The sequence below is a fragment of the Saccostrea cucullata genome, unplaced genomic scaffold (assembly GCF_032062105.1).
Source record: "Saccostrea cucullata isolate Sc308-1 unplaced genomic scaffold, CSIRO_AGI_Scuc_v1 ctg889, whole genome shotgun sequence".
NCBI classification, from domain to species: Eukaryota; Metazoa; Mollusca; class Bivalvia; order Ostreida; family Ostreidae; genus Saccostrea; species Saccostrea cuccullata.
The window spans coordinates 470,201-492,848 of NW_026932237.1; the positions used below are offsets into that span (position 1 = coordinate 470,201).

General features: G+C 32.4%; 1 protein-coding gene across 1 annotated transcript; it reads left to right on the plus strand.

Moving 5' to 3' along the window:
* The first annotated feature begins 10,802 nt into the window (after positions 1-10,802).
* On the plus strand, positions 10,803-21,404 carry LOC134234704 (flavin-containing monooxygenase 5-like). Its single transcript, XM_062716759.1, has 6 exons — positions 10,803-10,936; positions 15,764-15,906; positions 17,747-17,888; positions 18,389-18,531; positions 18,866-19,043; positions 19,268-21,404. Exons 1-6 carry the CDS (start codon positions 10,868-10,870, stop codon positions 19,952-19,954), a joined length of 1,362 nt encoding a protein of 453 aa, XP_062572743.1. The 5' UTR covers positions 10,803-10,867; the 3' UTR covers positions 19,955-21,404.
* Positions 21,405-22,648: the final 1,244 nt, after the last annotated feature.

Here is a 22,648-nt window from a genome sequence, read left to right on the forward strand (position 1 = left end):
TCCTGCGACACTGGATCTCGCTTTATACGGTCTCATCCGAAGGACAGGTGCTCTCATCCGAAAGAAAGGTCTCCACGTCCCACAGTGGGATTCGAACCCGCGACGTAAAGATCAACCCTTTACTTCTCGACTCTAAAGCAGACGCTCTAACCACTGCGCCATGCGGGCAGCTATACTAAATATGAAGTCTCTTTCTCCTATGGTTTAAAAGTTATTGCAAAAGTTAAAAAGCTTCTTTAAGCATACAGATCACAGTAAAGGTCACAAAGTCGTTACACACTTTAACTGTACTGCGAGGTCCCACTTAGTCGTTAGATAAAAACCCCCACTTTTTAAATGTTTTATCTTTTTATGGCTTATGATGATACAGAAAAAAATTCTTTAAGAATTTTTTTAAAGAAATTCTTTAGAAATTACGCCAGACGGTTTGCCAGACATGAAAAAGAAGAACACTTTGTCAGAGTGGATTAAATGTATCAGATCCATGTTAAAGTCGAGTATTAAGAGATTGAGGGTCAATATTAAAACATGCAATGTTGTTACCTGCTTTATTGGCAGGGACCAGTACATGTAGGTACTGATCATGTAATCTATCTAAATATCTTTTTTCACTTCTGGATTATTGAACACAGAAGAATAGATGATAGATGGCCCATTGTCTGGCGTAATTTTCAAGAGAATCCATAATATTTATAAAATTGCAACACCAGTTGAAGGATCAGGGTTCCCTATCTTTAGGACCTTTCAAAATAAGTGATCTAAGGCCCTTGTTATTAACTATATTTACGTCACCTGTTATACCGTGTCCAGCAGGACTATAGTCATAGGGCGATGAAGAACATGAACACGATGGAGGATTATGTTTCAGATACTCGGTATCCAGGCCATGAAATTTTTGTTTTGTTATTGAAAAATTTGGAAGCAATGGTCGATGTATATTTGTAGGAAATACAAGGGACAGTCTTTAACCTGAAATATGCTTCAATTCCTTTATTGTCATATTGAAGTTTAAGGAAAAGACGGATTATTTTAGATGCATTTTCTTCAGAAATATGTGCGGGTTTAAAAAGCCTATGATTTGCAAAATCTATAATCACAGATCCGAGCCTATATTCTGGTATGGAGAAATTAAAAAATGACTTTCCTTGGCCTTTTCAAAAAGACTGTTTAAAAAAATCAAAGAGACAAAGTAATGGTGCAAAAATAATGTAGACTTAACTGTTGATTTACGTAAGGTAGTAATGAATCAAAAGAGACATCGTGTATTGCAGGTTCATTGTAAGGCTTATGCCCATGACTACGCGTACGTCTCTGTGTATGGATAAAAAGTCCCATCACATTTACATTGTTACTTTGTGGACTGGATAAATTTCCAACACTATCAACATTGTCATTACATCCATAAATTAAAATGTTTGTATAAAAATTGCTGACCACCAGGATTTATTTGAAATCAATGACTTGATATTCCTTTATTGAGTGATCCCTTGGTTTCACCAACATAAACAAGTTCACACAGATTATATTCTATGCCGTAGACAGCATAAAACGATTTGCAGATCAGATTTTCCAGTTTTTGGTATAGAAGTCCAGTAAGATTACTAGTAAAAGAAGTGATAGTTATCAAAATGTTTCAGGTTTTACAGTTTTGCACAGAACATTTTAGAAAATAAGACATGGGATCGGAAAAGGAATTATCAAATGTATCTGTAATAGAAACCTTACATTCCTTCATTTTTTTTATTGATGTATTGGTTTTATACCAGACCTGGGAATCTGAAGAATGTACATATGACATATGTTTAATATCCCTGAGGATTATCCGAGGGGCACCAAAAGAACTCCGTGAGTTTGTGTCCCTTATAGACTCAAAGGAGTGACGCATTTTTAGACTGGGCGACCCGCCTGCCATTATCATTTCGTTATCCTCTGTACTCGTGAATGAATAGGTACCGAACGACAAGTATCCTCGGGGACAGACTTCCATCAGCAGAGATACATGTGGTTAAAAGAAGGATAAGGAGATAACGAACAAATTAGCTAATAATTGTCAGTCCATTATTTATGTACTGCATTGATGAAAGAGAACAGATTTATCCGTTTTCTACGGAAGCCCATTTAGGACCTATCAAAATATATTATTGAATTCGTTATAACGTTCGTTATAAAAAAAACATTTATTGAATGTTATAACGAATTTAATTTGTTATAACATTCATTGAATTCGTTATAACGAATTTAATTTGTTATAACAGATTTATTAAAATTCGTTTTAACCAATTCAAAAATTCGTTTTAACGTCTTTTTCCATGCAGTAAAATATCTAAATATGAACAGATAAAACAGACATGTGAAAGTACGGAAGACCATTTAGGATCTATCAAATATTTTATTGAATTCGTTATAACGATTTTTATAATTCGTTATAACGAATTTAATTTGTTATAACATATTTATTAAAATTGGTTATAACGATTTTAATTTGTTATAAATGAATTTAATTTGTTATAACAGATAATTGTTATAACATCTGTTATTACAGATTTGTTAATTTGTTATAACCAAATTCTTGTGGTTATAACGAATTCAAAAAAAAATAATTTGTTATAACAGATTCATTGAATTTTTTATAACCAATTCAAGAATTTGGTTATAACGAATTCAACAAATCTGTAATAACAGATTAAATTCGTTATAATGAATTCAATAAGTCTGTTATAACAAATTGAATTCGTTTTAACGAATTTAATGAGTCTGTTATAACAAATTAAATTCGTTATAACCAATTTTAATAAATATGTTATAACAAATTAAATTCGTTATAACGAATTCTTAAAATTCGTTATAACAAATTCAAACATATTTTTTAATAGGTCCTAAATGGGCTTCCGTAGTTTTCTACATATGTTTTATAAAAAAAAAACAAAATGCTTGATCACTGCCGTTGTTGTGGAATACGTATATTACCTGTGCATGCCGATAACAAAATTATAAACAATTTTTGAAAACATTTCAAGCGCATATGCACTTACTTTAATTTGCAAATGTGGCGCATTTATCCATTACCCAATTATCTTAATGTCGATTATGTCATTCCGTAGATTTTGCTTTACAACAAAAAGTCATTATGTGAAACTCTTTTCTTTACTCATATTCAATTTTTTCTGGTATTCTTTTTATCTTATATCTTTTATAAAATATATGTGGAGCAGAACAAAATAATGAGGTTTGACTTTATTAATGACTAGATATTTGTACATATATAGACATGATAGATGCAGGGAAAATGTATGATGTGATATGTCACAATTCATCAAAAAACTGATGAGAATATCTTAAATAGCAATGATGATTGATTTAATCTCTGTACTAAATTGAAGAAATATCAAAATATATAATTACTTTATTAATGAATGATAGATGTTATTCTCAAAGTGAAAATATAACATTTTCGTCTTTTGTCAGATAAAGTGATAAAAATAATATTAATTTGTTGAGTTGTGCCTTTAAGGTACACTTACTTGAAACTCAAGATTTAAAATTATAAGTAAACCCTCTTCCAAATTATATAGTAAAATATAGCAAATGCTAAACATTCATGCAATAAATTCCTGCTTATTATATATTAAGAAAAGAGATTTTCATTGACTGAAGCATACTATGAACTTGACAAATGTAACCATTGACATTGATGACAAATCAAAATTTGCTAATATCTGGTACATTGGTATATGCATTTTTACTGTAGTGATGTATAATGTAGCAGGCTGTCAAACATCAATGCATTTTTATAATACGTACATGTTATTCTTTAAGCAATTTCTTTCAAAAGTGGAGCTTGCAAGTTTACAAGACAAGAACAGAGTTGAAGTATTTTTGCTGAGATTGGTCTGTAAGTATATGCAATGTGCACGTGACGGAGAATCTTTTAAATCTTTATCCTATCGTTGGTCCTCTCCACAATGCATGAAGGAAAGCTATAGCAAGTTTGTAACAAAACGCTGCTTCTTGTTTAGTAAACTGGCCTCGTGTTGATAAAAAAGCTGCTTTATTTAAGCAGACACCCTGGAGCAACTGATCATGAATGTTGAAATCTTTGTCGACCAAAATAAGGTCTCCCGCCTAAAACTTGGCTGTTGCGTACAATAGCTATATCAGAAGTAGAACCTGGGTACAGCAAATGTGTATTTGCAGACATGTACCTGGTTCCATAATATGCAACCTGAATAATCCTTTTTGTTCTAAAAGTGATTCAATTTTATGTCATATCTATGTTCTCCCTTTTTTCTCGTAAATTCTAGAATATAATTTGAAATATACATATATATGAAAACAATCAATAAGTAATGTTTTTAATGATACTCATTTTCTATTTCCCGAGTTTGATCATCATCTTTATAATATTCAGTTAATAGGCAAAATTTCATTATTCCCTAATGTAAAAATCATTTAAACAAATTTATCTATTAACTATTTCAATCTGGTTTAAATTTTTCTTTAAAAAAATGGCATTTAGATAACGAGGAGGTCTCCACGTGGCAAGAGCTGGGCATTGGTATCTATTAATTGTTTTAATTAAATATTTAAATTTTTCCCCTGTAAATTAGATATCAACACAATTTCATTATTATCGTTCAGTTTGTTTGAGTCATAAATTAATAAAATCAATGTATTTGAACAGATCATAGTTTATAATACAAGAATAGAAATATAAATATTAAAATTATATTAGACCAGATTACAAATAGGCTGATATGACCTAGTTAGGAGAAAGAAATTAACTACCATGAAACGGTAGGAGAGAGAAATAACTTGGGATGGAAAAGGTTTTAGATTGAAATGACTTTACACCATGGAAAAAATGCGATCAGGTTGATACCTGATACCTGATCTCACCCCTGGTGTTTTGAAATGTCATTGCCCTGCTCCTGCTTTGAACTACTTTATGGACAGTTGAATCTGAATACTTCATATACTTCATTTCAACCTAGTTGGTACCCAAAACAACATTTAACAATAAATGTTAGTATGTATTTAAAAAAGTCTAAATGTCAACCGCCTTTTAATTCCAATGCATTATTCAGAAAAGTTTTTAAAGAATATTTTCTGTGTCAGCAAAAGCCATAAAAAGATTGTTTTTTTTTTATCTAATGACTGAGTTGGAGCTCTCAGTGCAGTTATGGTGGGCAATGGAAACATCAACACAATATTTTGTAATTAAAAATGTATTCATAATCGGGGCAGCCATTATTATGCGCCCGAATCGATAGATCCCAGGTGTAAATTGTTTTTGTCCTGTCTGTTTGTCTGTCTGTTGTCAACATTAACCTTCACCATAACTTTTGAACCATGGGAGATAAAGACTTCATTTTTTGGTATGCACACTTCACTAATTATTAATAAGCTCTTTCAAATGACACCAAGTTCAATGACTTTGTGATCTTGACTGTCAACTATATTCTAAAGCAGCATTTTCGAACTTTCGCCATAACTTTTGAACCACAAGAGATAAAGACTTCATATTTGGTATAGCCGCCCGGGTGGCGCAGTGGTTAGAGCGTCTGCTCTAGAGTCGCAAAGTAAAGAGTTGATCATTACGTCGCAGGTTCGAATCCCACTGTGGGACGCGGAGACCGGTCCTTACGAAGAGACCGTATATACAGAGGTGCCGTGTCGCAGTAGGTCATGGCACGAAAAAGACCCCCCTATATCATAGCTAAAAATCTTTGTCAACATGCAATCTTTACTAAACATACAAATACAGTGGACCCTCATTTATCCGGACGCTTTGGTTCCCAGTAAATTTGTCCGGATATGTGAAGCGTCCGGATATCTGAATTACCATTTAAACAAGACAAAATAGCATTTAAAAATTCCGTTCCGATGAAAAGTCGTCCGGATACTGAAGCATCCGGATATCTGGCGTCCGGATATCTGAAGGTCCACTGTAGATATTTACACAAAAACACAAAAGAGATTTGTCTTGGAAATACATGCTTGTATGGGAGTTTATGGCGTTTTATTTTTTTTTAATTGCAAGTCAAATTCAAAAGACAAGGTCAAAAGGTCAAAATTGTTAATATTTAAAGGTCTTATCACAAGTGATATACCTGTGAAAAAAGAAAGCCTAGTACGATGAGCTGAAACGTAATGGCCAAAGTTAAAGTTTAGAGATACAGTCGACCAAACTCTGGGGTCAAGGTAAAAACGTAAAAAAAATTTATATTCATTGAAAGGTCTTGTCCAAATTGATATCCTTGTCAAGTATAAAAGCCTTAACACTTACTGTTCAAAAGTTATGAGAAAGTTGAAATGTAGATACTAATTGTTAAAGTCTGTCAAACCCTCAGGTCAAGGTCAAAAGGTTAAAAATGATGGTACCTGAAGAAAGGAGAAAGCCGTAGTCCTACCCGCTCAACAGTTATGGGCAAGGGCAAACTATTTACTAACAAACAACTAGAAAGACAGGCAGATAGTTAGATAGAAGAAAATAGATAGACAGAAGGATGGGCAGCGGAAAAAATATATGCCTCCGACTCTTCAATCACAGAGACATACATATTTCATTATTTTCGAATGATAAACATATAAAACTCTCTGTGTTCAAAAAAAAAAAAAAAAAAAAAAAAAAAAAAAAACAAAGTTTATCTCTAATCTTTTAAAAATCTTTCCCCCGATGTTTTTCTTATAACACAAGGTTCTAATATAGTAAAATTATGTTTCAGTTAGAATAATAATTGTACTATTCAAATCCTTTGTAGTTCTGTTTATTTGAGTGTAAAATGAATGGAATTGTTTCTTTCAGAACAAAACTTTTGTGTGCCTAAATTTGTCCTGCATAATCATACAGATAAATTTTTCATTGTACCAAGAAAAACCTGTGTGGCGCCTGACGTGTTCTGTTAAAAAAAAATAAAGAAAAACTAGTAAACTAGTTCACAGAACAATTATGGGTCTTTCCATCTTCTTTGAATTTTACACTTTAAAGTTGTTTTATATGTAAAAAGAAATGGCGTAAAAATAAAAAAAAAAATTAAAATTAAATTTTTTTTAATGACATTGACCTTTGACCTGATAAATATTTCAAGGTTAAATTTCATGGGTCACAATGCAATTAACCCCATGCCTCTATGACTTAAACTTTTAAAGTTATAAGGTGTAATAGTAAGTGCAAAAACGTTAAAGGGCAATAACTCATATAAGGGGTCAGCAGATCCCTACGCACTTAACATAAAAGTTATGCCTAAAGGCCCGTAAGACAATGATGAAGGTTTCATGTCTCTGCAAGGTTTTTTTCGCACAATGGGGCAATAACTTAAGAGGGTAAATCTTAGGGGACAAAAATCAAATCTTTAAAATAGTTTTAGAGTACATATTATTGGTGCAAGGGCAAAATGTATATGTTAAAAGACAAAAGAGATATAAAAAAGGCTTAATTTTTCGTTTTTGAAATGACCTTGCCTTTGACTTTTGAATAAATTTAAAGGTCGAAGGTCAATGAACCTTAAGCAGTTGGTCCCATGTCTCAACGACTTCTCGTTTTTAATTATTCAAAAACTGTCAGGGGCAATAACTCATAGAAGGGTTCAATGAATACTTTCGCAATGAAAAGATTTTAAAAAAAAGGTCCTCTCAAGTGGTCGTAGACATTAGTGAAGTTTCATATCTCTACGGTTTACGGTTTCGGAGAGGTAGCGATAGCAAACATTTCTTGTGAAAGGGGCTATAACTCCGAAAGGGTTCGAAGTACATATACGTAGGGTCCAAAGAGACCAAGCAAGGTTAAGGCGAGAGAATAACATCGCAGATGTCCAAGATTTCTTTTGTTGCTTTCCGTTTGGAAATAATTGAACCCTCCTTTCCCCTATAAATTAAGCAGGGGTTTAAAAATCTGGGCTACTGTCGTGAACACGACATTTTATATCTTCAATGTTAAGGTCACTTTTCCTTATTTGCTGACTACGATACGTATTTTAAACTTTTAATAATAAATGTACTTTTAATAATTTTATTTGCTAAGCAATCACAATAAAGATCTTGATATATTTGAATAAAGCCTTTTTTCTCACCTTTACCGATAAGAAAAGAATACGTCGTTTGCTTAAAAAAAAGATATTTTGTACTTAGCACAAATCTTGCATCAAATTACTATGAGCAACGCATTAAAAGTCAGATTGCAGTTATTCACTGTTTTTCATGTATGTTTTATTAAATTAACTTCTGATGAAAAAAGTACGCTCAGACGAGCGTTTCAATATTTAATATATCAATACTGTTTAACCAGAACATTTAAAATATTTTTTTAGTTTCTAGAGCTACAGAATTTTCCAGGTGTGGTAAAATCATTTTTATAATATATGCATAGTTCTGTTAAAATACGTGGCCATCAACAAAATAAAAAAGAATCTTTGTGGCCTACATGTATTAGACAGATGCTAAAGCCAAACCTAATAAACAATTTGGCTTATTATGACAATTTAGCTTGTATCGGATAAATAGTCTATTGTTTTGGAAAACTGTTTTCAAATTACTGTGAATAACAAAATTCCCGGACGTCTCATATTTGCGATGGACATTTATTCTTTATCATGTTTAAAAGCGAAACAGATTTTTCACGAACCAAGGTTTGTGTTCTTTACGAATATAAATTTCACAGCAATGCTAACTTTGAAACTTAATGTCTCCTGAAATTGGAAGAAAATAAAGTAATTGCAAATCAAAAATTATTTACAACATTATTATATATTTTAAATCAATCCAACCAATTACGTCAACGTTTCTACGGTAACCGTCCCTGTATAATAATTATACTCGAATCACTAGAATACTAGAATATGGTGCGAATGTCTCTCCGTTCATCCAAAAATATACACCAGAGTATGCTCTACGTTAGGCAATTTCTAAACCGTGGGAATTTATGGAAAAAAAGTAGATGTCGGAAACAAGAATATCAGAATTTTTTCTGCTACTCATCTGTATATTAGCTGATTGTTTTTTTCAAATTTATTTTCTTTTGTTAATTAATAACATATTTGTTAATTAAGATATGTTTACTAACATGGAATGTTTATTGTGGAGAGAGTCATTGGTACGGAAATCTTGCTACTCGGTAGTGTTTCATTTTCATCGAGGTTTTCGTATAACAATGTAAACAAATGTAGAGGATAAATATTGCAAATAGTGATATATCATTTAATCAATCATAAACTACAAAGAAGACAAGCAAGTTATACAGAGTGGAACCGCCTTGCTGATTTCATTATAAAAAGATACGCGTCATCTATTTGGAATAACAGTTGACTTCAAACTTCACGTTTCTTTAAGGTTTAAATCTTGCAGATTGTCTTACTTTTTAAAAGATTGAATATATTCCATAAATGACCAATATATTTGAAAGCGGTAAATTTATATGATTACGATTTTTATTGATTCTCGCAATATAAAGATATGTTTATGGTTTAGACAACATGCCATGATCATCCTGCATGTGCATGCATGTGCATGCGCATGCAATGCCGTATGACGTATAGTTCACGTCATTGTAGCCTTTATATCTAATTCTTTCATGAAATCCCTCGATACTGAGCATGTTAAAAAGTCTTGAAGGAATATAGCACTAAAAGGGTAGTTTGAGAGCGTTCGGGGAGCATCTGTAACTATCTATGTTAAAATTAACATTAGTTTAGATTTAAGTTAAGAAGTGATCAGTTAACATTTCTCAGAATTATGAATAAGTAAACATGCAAAATTATATTTTCACAAAAAAAAACATAAAAAAAGTTTTGGAAAAAACATGTTACCGTATGGTAGCTTAAGTAAGTTAAGCAAATGTAAGAAAGACTTCAAGGTCAAAAGGTCAAAAACGTTGATGTTCAAATATTAAAGGTCTTATCACAATAAATGCACCTGTGAAATATTTAAGCCCCGTGCGTTGGGCTCAAAAGTTATGGTCAGGGTTAAAGTTTTAAACTAACTCGATAAAACTCTAAGGTCACAGTTAACAGGTTAAAAAGAATATTGATTCTCATTGAAAGATCTTATGCCATTGAATGCTCCAATAAAGAATGAAAGCCCCAGTACCAACTGTGTAAACGTAATGGGAAAGGTGAAGTTTTGATATTTTTTGATAAAAGTCGGTCACACTGGAAGTTCAGAGTCAAGGTTAAGTTGGTGGTACCCAAAGAAAGGGCATGTCAAAGAAAATGCACCTGTGATATATGAAAGTTACAGTCCGACCCGTTCAACAGCTATAGGTAAGGGTAAACTATTTACTTACAAACAATTAGACAGACAGAAAGATGTCCAGACAGAGAAACAGCTAGAAAAACTATATTCCCCCGAATCCTTTATTACGGGGGCATGAATATTTTATAGTTTACTTATGACAAACATACAAAAATACGTTTTCTGTGTTTTAAAAAACATGGCTGTCATTAATTTTGTATATCTTTATAAAACATGATAATTATGTTTTAATTACAGTTGTGGCATTCAAATCTTTATCAAGTGAAGTTCTGTTAATTTGTGTGTACATTGAATATATTAATTCTTTTCAGCACAAAACTTTAATTCTTCATGCCTAAAATTGTCTCCGCACAAAAATACAGATGAATCTTTCAATGCACCGAGAAACACTAGTGCCTGACGTGTTCTGATAAAGAAACAAATAAAAAAAACCCAAAAGAATGCATTTTGCATTAAAAAAAAATAAAATAATAGAAAAAGATGCCAAACAAGGTGAAGGTGAGAGAATCCCACGTCAGATATGCATGTCTCTTGTCGCATTCCACGTAAAATTATTGAACCATCTTATCCCCTATAAATAAAGCGGGGGTAAAAAAAACTCTGGACTACTGTCGTGAACACGATGTCGCAGAGTACTAAGCAGAGAGTGGCGGTGATAGGGGCGGGTCCTGCAGGCCTCTGCTGTCTCAAGGTAACAACAGACATTTTTTATCTGTTCCAGGTTATAGTCACTTTGCCTTGTTTGTTTACTTCCATACGTATTTTGCACTTTAAAGATTTTCATTTGCTAAACAGATGCGATAAATGTCTTGATATATTTGAATATAGCTTATTTGTGCCTTTACCAATAAGAAAAAAATACTATAACTGAGCAACGTGTCTAAAGTCATATTTCAGGTGCTCAATGTTTTTATTTTTTTAAATAGTGATGTACACGTGGAAAGGTGATTGAATATTTAATATATCAATATGTTAACTCCAAAATGTTTAAATGGAACATTAAAAAATCGGATATTTTTGTTAATTTTGTAGAGTAAGCGTATGTATATTACAAAATTGAGCAGAAATAAAACAGAAAGTAGCCAAGAATTTCCAGGGTGCAGTAAAATCTAATTAATATCTTAGCATAATATTGTTTAAGGACAGACGAGACGTTCCTTCATAATAGATAAATTTTTCTAAGAGTTTGTCATTGAAGTATTGCTACTTAAACATGTTTACTAACAAAAAATTGAGGTACCTTACCAGGCATTTCTGCAAGATACTAGGGGTAGTTTTTCTTATATAATCCTTTGGGGCAAATAAATAATTTTCTAATTTCAAATGTTTAAGCGTTTGGATCTTTTAAAAACGTTTAGAAACTGGTCTAGAAATCAGAATGTTATTAAAATTTTGAACATTTTTCATACATTACGAAGATATACAAAACAGATTTTGAGGAACGTCTCGTCTGACCTTAAATACGGGTCCAACGAGCAGAATAAGAAATCTTTGTGCCCTACAATTAATAAAAAGATGCAAGAACCAAACCTAATAAAAGAAATTAGCTCGCGGATCGCGATCGGAGAAAAAGTGTATTATTTTTGCAAATTGTTTTCAAATAACTTTGGAATACTTGATTTCCAGACCTCTCATTTTTGCGATAGACATTTATCCCTTATCAGGTTAATAAGCGAAACAGATGCTTCACGAAACACAGTTTATGTTCTTTAGGAATACGTATTTCGCCAGCTGCATGATATTTTCTCTAGCACAATGGCTCTCTAATTAAACGAAAAACAAGTTCTCGCGAAATAAAAATTGATTAACAAACTGTACATTATAAAGAATAAAAAATTAAGATAGTTATGTTTCTTCGGTTAGCATCCCTTTTATAGTAATTATACCAATATCACTAGGATATGGTGTTAATGTCTCTCGGTTGATTCAAAGGTTGCTCTAGGTAAGGCAATTCTAACCGTGGGAATTTATTGAAAAAAGTAGATTTCAGAAACAGGCATATCACTTGTCTCGTTTAAAGTCATTATTACGCAATTTCTATGATCGATGCAATGACTTGCAAATAAATGCATCATGATGTCTTATCCTGACTGATGTTTTTCAGACCAATTCTTAGGTAATAATTTACACACCGAATTGTCTACAAATTTTCCCATTCTACCGTTCATGTCGAGGAACACGGTGCGTGTGTGACAGTTCAATGGGTAATGTTTATTCTTTCATGACATTTCTCAATTTCATAGAATTAGCAGTTAAGTAATTAAAAATACTCGTAAAAGCCTCTCTGAATCCACAAAGATATGTATTTATTCACAGGATTTCTTTAAAGTTAAATATTAAAGTTAATCGTATTATATAGGGAAAATTGTCAAATCTCATATATTTTTGCAGGAAAAGCGAATTGGAAATATCGGCAATGCAATTTCTAATTTCAAATTGATCATCAAAAATATTTTAGGTTTAAATACAATACGTATTAAGGCATTCAGAGAAATTGTCATGATTTTTTAAACTTATTTTGTATGTATTTTCTTCTTTTTAAGCCATGTATTCTATAATACATAGTGTAAAAGGCTTTGGCTATCATAGCAAGATACCGCAAATCACTTTTATTTCATAACATGCAAATAAGCATTGGTATCTGAGGCTGGATTCAAGAAAATCTTATTTTTATTCTATTTTTAAGACTTTCAAAAACCTTGAAACATAAAGATAAATAAAATGAAAATTGTTGCTTGAAAAGATTTCATTTTCATGCTTCATTTTGATGCATTTCAAATTAAATATTAATTTTTGGAGTTATCCTTCCTGGCTGAGGATCGAATATTATTAACCCATTTCCGATGTTTTCCAAGATCTTTATTTTTCTGCTACTAATATGCATTTTTAGCTGGTTTGACATTGAGCGGAAATAAAGTTCTCGAGGGTTGTTTTTTCCTCCATTACATTTAATCCATCTCCTATGTTTTCGCGGGCATTTTAGGAAGCATATTAAACTATTCTTGGGAAAGTGAAAGGAAATTTAGTTTGATAATTTACCAAAAATGCTGATAAACGCAAACTTTTATTAACTATTGCATAAAGATAAAAGATGTGCACCACAAGAACAGCATCACGTGACTTCTATTAATAGCGAAATGTTTTTTTAATAAACAAGCCAACAGAACAACAATACCCCGGAGTTTGTTAATTTCTTTGAGTAAAAATATAGTTGAAAAATCTATTTTGCCTAAAACGTGCTTCTAGAATCCCACTGTCCCGTCAGTAAAATGATTATTCCACACAATTCGCACTAAAACTTAATTACCCGATGTTTTGAAATTTATACATATGAACCGAGATTTTTCGTAAAAACAAGCTAACTCGTGATTCTAGCAGCACTTTCCAAGAATTTTAGAAGGCAAACTTTCCATTTGTACAAATCGTATGTTTTGGAATATCCAGCTTAGTGTTGTTCTGTTGCATTATTTTTGTCACGAATGACAGAGGAAGGCCGAACAGGATAAGTCGATAGCTGACTGTCTTAGAAAGAGAATATAGTCGATGAAAATAGATAAGCATACATGTTTAATTAACTGAATTCCATATAAATTTTACATAATATTCACGAAATTTGCTTTTATACTCCATTTTACACATCTTTGTACATGCCGTCTTAACCAAATTCTCTTTACACATGATCAATTCCCAAGCTAAGTGGTGTACACATATGATGTCATCGGTGGTAGATTTTGATTAAAATGACAGATACAACATAACAAAATTAAAAAAAAAACATTTTATTTTTGTTAATGTTTACAGGTTTCCATTCATTTTCTTGATTTAATTTACATCTCTAAAAACCAATATTGCGAAAAATTTTCTAAAATTGACGTCATCTCTCCTACTATGACGTCATGATATATCACTGACAAAGTCAAGGGATAACATTCTGTATGCTTCCTTATCACCCCTGCGAGAGAACTTTTTCTCTGATTTCAGTCTGAATTTTATGGACTTTTAGGTGATTGCTGTGTGTTACCTCCATATCTAATTCCTTTCATTAAATGCTTCTGCATAAATATTTTCATTTTTTGTTTTCTCTGTGATAACTCTTTGAAAGTTTGTAGACTTTATCCTTCTACTAGAATAATAAATTTGCCAATTTCGCCATTGGTGTGGAAATAGGTCAGTAGCTGAGGAAGCCTTACATGTTTATACATCTCGTGTGTCAGACTTTGTGTTTGACATCAATTGACGAGGACTATTAAAATCAACAAGGGAAGCCTCTTGTAATTTGAAATCTATTACATTTTTAAAATCTAACTTTACAATTTTGTTTCACAATGAATGGAAATATTTTAAATCAATATCTAGTCAACAATGTAGTAAAGTACATTTATGCCTGAGACATCAACGATAAGTTCGAAACGCAGTATATTTTTTTTTCCAATTATCCCATATTCCAACTATCGTTGATGCCCTGGCATACTCTAATGACTATAGTAATTCCTTAAATAATTATTTGTAGGATTACGGTGTAAGTATGGTAAATATAACACATTTGATGTTTGAATACTGTATGTAAACACAATTAAAATGCCTATATTTGATTCATTGATTGATGAATCACTGGTCAGGGAATCTTGCTTATCGGTAAGTACATGTAAAGTATTCATCGAGGTTTAAAAAAAATAAAGAGATTGAATATCGCAATAGGTAATATAATATTCAAGGACAGACGAGACGTTCCTCAATAGTGTATATTTTTTCCCAATATTTTGTCATTAAAGAATTACTACTTTAACATGTTTACTCTCAAAAAATTGAGGTACCTTAGCAGGCATTCGTACGAGATACCAGAGGATCGTATTTCTTATATAATCTCTTAGGAAAAAAAAACCTTAGTTTGCACAAAGCACACTTTTAGTGTTTGAATTTAAAAAAAAAATTAGAAACCAGTTAAGAAATCATAAAGTTATTAAAATTTTGTATATTTTTTTTTTATACATTATGAAGAATTACAAAACAGATATTTGGGGAACGAATCATCTGACCTTAAATGAACCTTCAGAACGAGCGCAGACTTTCACAGTTGACGGCTTACATTCACACTAGGACATTGTACGGAAGCTCTATTATATACCATACAAATATTTAGCTCAACATTCAATTCAACAAAAATTACTTGTACTTTAAAAACAGAAATAAGTTGTCCTTGAAGAAAATGACAACAATCCTACAATTAACTCCCAACCGTCAGAAGTAAGTGCCCCAAAAACCATACCAAGTCTTATGACCACTAAAACGGAAAGGTTTCCGAAGGTCTGTCGACATGGTCTTCAAATATCTATTTTAAATCTCTTCATAATATATCAAAAATAGTCATATTAATTGTCATTCACGGATCAACCCTAGTAAACAGAAAAAGGTTTGTAAAGAAAGCAAGCAGGTTGATCTTTTGAATATTTAAGAAAATGTTAATACAAGAATAAAGATAATCTATCTCTAATACATGTAAATACCATTATCTTTACAGCACCTGTGTGATAATCGTGACGTTTTTGAACCGGTTGCATTTGAACGTAATTTTTGGCCTGGAGGTATCTGGAACTACAGTGACCAAACTAAGAAGGACGATTTTGGACTTCCCATTCACTCTCCTCTCTACAATAATCTAAAGTAAGTACGCAAATGCACTGATTTATTGCATAATTTGAAATAAGAGAGTTTAACAATTTGCAAATGCCATTAGCAGTTTTAGCATGACTTAATATCAGCAAACAATATACTAACATTGAACACATTCTTAGCTGAGACTAAAACATCAGTTGCTTAGCTGATTTGATATTAGACAAACACAAGATCTAATTTTTTAAAACAAAATGTGGGGGGCGACTGACCAAGAGGGATGCTGACTATAGTCATACTAAAAAATTCTGTAAAGCTGGTGAAATACTTTCGTCGAGCCTATTTGTCAGATATCTAACCGCTTGCCTGATGACGATTACAGGTTGTATTAACATGATTAACGAGAAGTTCTTTACTTATGATGTATATTTGTAGCAGGTTTAAAAAGAACAATGTGATGCTTTACTGAAATCATGTCAGATAGTCCAATTCAGAGGGGGAAAAAACCTTAGTTCGTGGTGTGCTCACTCGATGATCGGAAAGTCTTTGTTTTGTAGCTGTGATTGACTGAAGTCGATAAAAATACCGTCGTAGCAGCTTCACTTTCTTTGCCGATTGCACGGAGTTGAAAGTGAAGTGATATATTAAATTGGATGTAAAACAACAAGTTTATAATAAATTGATAAGAGAAAAAGAAATTATAAGGTACCTAAAATATCAAATTTTTAAAAACTCTTATTCTCGAAATTAAAAAGAAACTTTTAACAGAAAGGCTGATGAAAGTTTCAGCACAGACTTATGACGCATTTGAAAAGTGACGTCAGAGTTGTTTGAAAGGTGATACTTGTATTATTGTGTATGCAAGAGACCGACAAATATCATAAAATCCACCAAGTGCACTGAATAAATTATCGAGTCAAATGCTGACAGACGATTTTCGTGTTAATTGTTGGTCCATTGTTTATACACTAAACTGACAAAAGATTTTCGGTTATTTTCCGATTATGACAAGGAGCGCATGGCGGGTGTGATAGGTGAACAGTGGAAGCTCACTTCTCCATTGCACCTGATCCCACCTCTGATGTTTTGGAGGTCCGTGCTTCCTTTACTCCTTTTTTGTATTGGACTTTGATATTGAATACTGTTTGTTATTTTGTTTTGTTTATGGACTTTGATATTGAATATTGTCTGTTATCTCCACATCCTGCATCGACTATAAAGAATACAAATAAATATTTCACTTTGAATATTAATTTCCATTAATTGGAAAACTCCGAGTAAAATGTTTTGTCAGTTTTACTCTACAAATATTCGAATAGAGATTTATAAAATGACAACTTATACTATCATAATTACATTGATCATCAGCTTAAACGCTTCACATTATAAACTCTAAAAATAAGCTGAATAAATAGTGTTTACTTATGGACGCTCTAAACACTGCACACTAAAGAGCTCTATTTATAGGGTAGTTTTATTCAGTTAGAGTGATTTACCATTAGATGTAAGATCAAAAGAAATTGTTATTTACAGTTAATAGCATAATTTGTAATAGATGAAAAATATTTTAGCATTATAAAAGGCCAAGAGTTAGAGATGTAATCAATCTATTTCATTAATTTTCCCAATGTAAGTAAACAGCATTTATTTCTGCTCACAAATAGTCCTTGTCTTTGAACATTTTTCCTGCACAAACGAAGCACGTACCCAATGTTCTAAATGAATGAAAAAGTCTCAATATGCGTAATATTTTTATATGATATATTTTTCTCTGGGTCCAAAAAAAAAAAAAAAAAAAAAAAAAAAAACAGTTTCTGCTAGAGTTTAGAGCTTCCTTAACCTCAACGTTTAATGTACAAATGACAATGGCTCCTGGGGTATACTTTTGCAGAATCAATATTCCTAAAGAAATACAAGAGTTTCCGGATTTTCCCTATCCCAAAGAATGGACGACGTCGTTCATTTCACGACAACAATGCCTTCAATACATTAACATGTTCGTAGACCACTACAAGCTGAGGCCATACATAAGGGTAAGCGTTAGCCTATGTCGACTGAGATCAACTAATTAAAGTTTTGATACAAAAAGATTTCTAATATTTTTATATTTATGCATGTATAATCATTCTTTGCGGTAAAAATGACGAAAAATATCAACAGCAAAACTAGAGTCTCGGAAGTGAGAACCTGCTAGTTTTGGGATATTCTTTATAAGAAAGATTCCATACGGAGATTTATCAAGAACTTTGTATCTCATATTTTCGTAGTGGATAAATTTTCGTTGTTTTCGAGGTAAAGAGAGACCAAAGAATATATAGCTATATTGTACCACGAGATGTGAATTTCCATATGCACAACTATTAAAGCTTTTTCCAACCACAAAATTAAATCCTCATTTTTATATATTATTCAAAACTCAAAAGTATTTTTAAAGGCGTATGGAATGCAAAACTACAGACAATTACGTACTTGACTGATATCAGCGGTAAATATCATTTAAGGGTTTAAACATGCAGAGCTTTATCTTTTACAGACGCAAACTTTTGTTCGAGATGTCAAACCACTTAAAGAGACCCAGGAAAAGAGCCTTGTTAAATGGCTGGTAACATTTTCTCCCGTGAACAAGTTGTCTGAGATCAAAACGGAAGTTTTCGATTCAGTTCTCGTATGTAACGGGTATAAAACTTTTTTCTTACATATTTAATACTAAGTATGTCAAAAACCCAACTTAATCATTGTTTAAAAATACATTCCAAACTGATTTGACTCTACAAATAGATAACATTTGACACATTTTAGAAACCACAATGGTTAATATTTCCACCCATTGTATTACCTTTTTAGCTTACATTTATCATTTTCCTTTAGACGTTTGATGTATACCTACAATCCTGTGGGTGAAAACGCCATTTTAAATGTTGACAAAATTGTAGTCTTTACATCAGAAAAAAATAAACCAGTAACACTTCATCTGCATTCAATTCTTTATATTTCCTGCTATAAATTTCAGACATGACACCAACGAGTACACTCCAAATGTTCCAGGAATGAAATCATTCGAGGGAAGAATTATTCACAGCAAGGATTTTCGATACGAGGAACACTTTGACGGTCTTAGAGTTGCTATCCTGGGGTGCCATTTCTCAGGGGAAGACATTTCTATGCATGTCTCAAAGTTTGCTAAAAAGGTAGTAGGCTTGAAAAAGATTGTGTTTTTTTTTCCAGAGAACATCCCATTATTCTTTTTTTTAAAACAAGGTCTTTTGAAAGTTATTTGCACATCTGAAGCCGTTGTTGAAGTGAGCTTTTTTTTAAAATGTGTGTTGTCAATGATCATTCTCTGTCGTTAATATACGTTAAAAAAAAGTTCGAGATTTTAACTGATTATTGCTTATACCTATACCTTTTTAAGGTTTTTGCATGCCACAGACGAGATCCAGAGGAATTCCCGCCGTCTTTCCCTAAAGATATAGAACAAAGGCCCCCGTTTGTCCGAATGACAAGGGATTCAGTTGTGTTTCCCGATGGCTCTTCTGAAAAAGTGGATGCAGTCATATTCTGTACTGGATATCGTTATTCCTTTCCTTTCTTTAAAGAGGACATCATAACGATAAAAGACGAACGCATCCAGCCCATATATAAACACATGGTTCACATTGAATACCAAAACCTGATTTTTCTTGGGATTCCTCGTCAATTGACCTACTTTCCTCACTATTATGGAATGGCAAAACTTGCGGTATTGATACTTGCTGGGAAAGCCAAACTACCAACAAAAGAAAAGATGAGGGCTGATAGTGAAGCCGATTTCCAGTCTCGTTTGAAAGATGGAAAACCGCCATCCTTTGCCCATTACATGGGAGATATTGATAGGCAATTTCGGTACAACAAGGAACTTGCAAAGTGGGGAGGATTTGATCCGCTCCCGCCCGTTGTCCAGATGATTTGGGATGACGTAATGGATGAAAGATACATGAATCTTCCACACGTAAACGAATTCGACTATCGCATTACTGGGCCTAAATCGTATATATGCTTGAACCCAGAAAAGGTTAAATCCAGAAAATCAAAGGCTGAGAATGTTTTAAAAGGAAAGTAATCGTAACATCCCTAACAATACATACATTCATCAACACTTTTAGTAACCAAAAATGTTTAAACGCAGAGTTGCAATATAGCCAAGACATTTCTCTCTATTGGACAATTGATATGATTTTTCATTGTTCAACAGCAATGCAAAGTGTTCAATTTTCTTAAATTGAAAAGTAATTTATACGAAAACATATGCTGACATATTTTAATAAAAACTGGAAAAAAAACAGTTTAGCATTTAACATATATAAACTTTCAAGCAGAACACCTAGTTATATTTGTTTTATTGAAATAAAGAATAAATATGTTTTAAAGTAAGATATGACCATGATAGAAAATTTGGCCTTGTACACGTATGACAATAAAGATTTCAATTTTGTAATCTACATAGGTATAAAGGATTTCCTATTCAAACTCTTAGAAAGAAAGTTAGGCCTTTGTGCATGTAACCTTTGTTTGACGTATTTTACCATGTTTATTAGACATTGATTAATAAATTATACACAGCAATCTTATTATGCTCTCCATATACAATACCTCTGTAGAATATTTTAGTTTCAACTTGATATATTTGTTTTATATTTTACAATGTATTAACTTTAAATGTTTTATTATAATTTGTTGTTTCGGTTTTTTTTCTTTTTAAGAAGAACTAAATTTGATCAAATGAGTTTTGCTGTGTCTTAGAATGAGCATAAAAGATTATAGTTCTTTGCGTTTTTTTCCCTATTTTTTTCTTGTAAAACGCCATGCTTGTATATATAAGAAATATCATATTTCAAGATATTTGTACATTATGATTTTAAAAAAAAGCAACTCAGATCTTTTTTATATAGGCGTTATCCAAAGCTTAATAAATGTTAAAATGTGAATGGAATCTACTTGTTTAATCTTTATTTAGGATTCCTGAAGCTTTAAATGTATTTAAAGATAAATCTGCGGTGCAAGGTCGGTTTTAATTTTCATTTACAAGTTATGTACTTAAGTACAGAAATTTATATATAAGAATTCTCTTAAGTAGATAAAACCATATTTGATATGATATCACTTGACTTCGTAACTTATTATAGGTGGCCAGCTATGTATGTGCGTGTTTGAAGTAGCATGTGAACATTATGGCATACTGAGGCCTTCGAGGAAATTCTACGTACTAAGGTGTTGAAGGCTAGAGGGACGTGCGACTGTTGGACAGTATCGCAACCGTGTGTATGAGTAACCAACGTCGGTGTGTCTACGACCAGTTTACGGTAACGTCTTGGGTCAACCTTGTGGTCTCGACAGTCAGTGGCTTCGATTTTGATTTTATTCGTATATTGCAATGAAACATTTGTCGGGTCTGGTATGACGTTATTATAGTCGGTATATTGATACTGTCAATATTATTTTTGTTGTTGTTGTTGTTGTTTATTATTATTTTTTTTATTTGTGCGAGTGCTGTAGATGTGCGTGTTGTGTGTGTGCAGATGTTCTATATCTTGTTTTGAACACTTAAATAAACTCTTGTTTGCACGTACTCTTTGTTCTTTTTCAAAGCTTAGTTACAGCGAGGGATTATTTCCAAACCATTTATCAAAAATTGTGACACTATCTGTTAGTCCATTATTTATGTGTACTGAATGGACGATAGATTTTTCGTTAATTCCCGTCCATGACAAGAAGCACTCAGCGGGCGTGACCTGTCGGCCGGGGATTAGCACTCCTCCATACTCATTGCAACCAATCACGCCTCTGATTTTTTGTAGATCCGTAGTTGCTCTGATCCTATTTTGTATTTTTTAAAGAAAACTGATTTTGAATACTGTAAGTTATTCCATATTTTTACTCCACTTTTTAATCGGACAATCTCGTATACGTCAAAATTTGCACCTATCCGTAGCATCTAGTGGTATCCCCATATGAATGAAAAACTCTCTCGCGGGACGTTAAACGGCATACTAATTATCAACAAAATACAAAACCTAGAGGTTACCTATGCAAAAAGTTTTTTTAATTGAAACTTTCAACAAAAAATGCAAATTTTGAACATTTGAGAATGCAGAATTATTGAATGGAAAATATAGAGATAACGAACAGTATTCAAGATCAAAAGTCGACAAAACAATACAAAATACAATACAAAATAGGAACAGAGCATACGCCGACCTTCAAGACATCAGAGGTAGGATCAAGAACTGCAAGACAAATTTCTTATAACTGAAAGATAACTAGTGTTGCTAGTATATTGAAATAGTTGCCCTTGTTATTTTTGCTCCGGGAACGCAGCGGACAAAGATTGTTGACACTAGAGCATCGATGGAAGAAAAACATTTTTAAGGTGTGAGTTCGATGGGCTTTACTTTACGCAGGTACCTTAAGGCTTCCCAGAGAATTCCGCAGTCTGCTCTGTGTCTTCACTTCTCTGAACTACAAATGTATGACGTCATAACTGAAAATGACGTAAAGTCACTGCAAACTTGAACTGTTTTGCTTGGGAGAGTGTCAAAAAATTGACTCCTCATTTCAATCTGCGTGTAAAGTGTATGATATAAAAGTGTTTAATTCCTTTTTTTTAAAATCTGACTTATCTGAATTTTGTGTTATTACTCATGTTTTAAAGGCAGCGTGTTCAAAATATACAGTATACGAAAATGAAGGTTTGACAATAACCCCTTTTCACATCCGAGGGTAAAAGTAGAATTTATCATATCTGTATGGAAGAGCC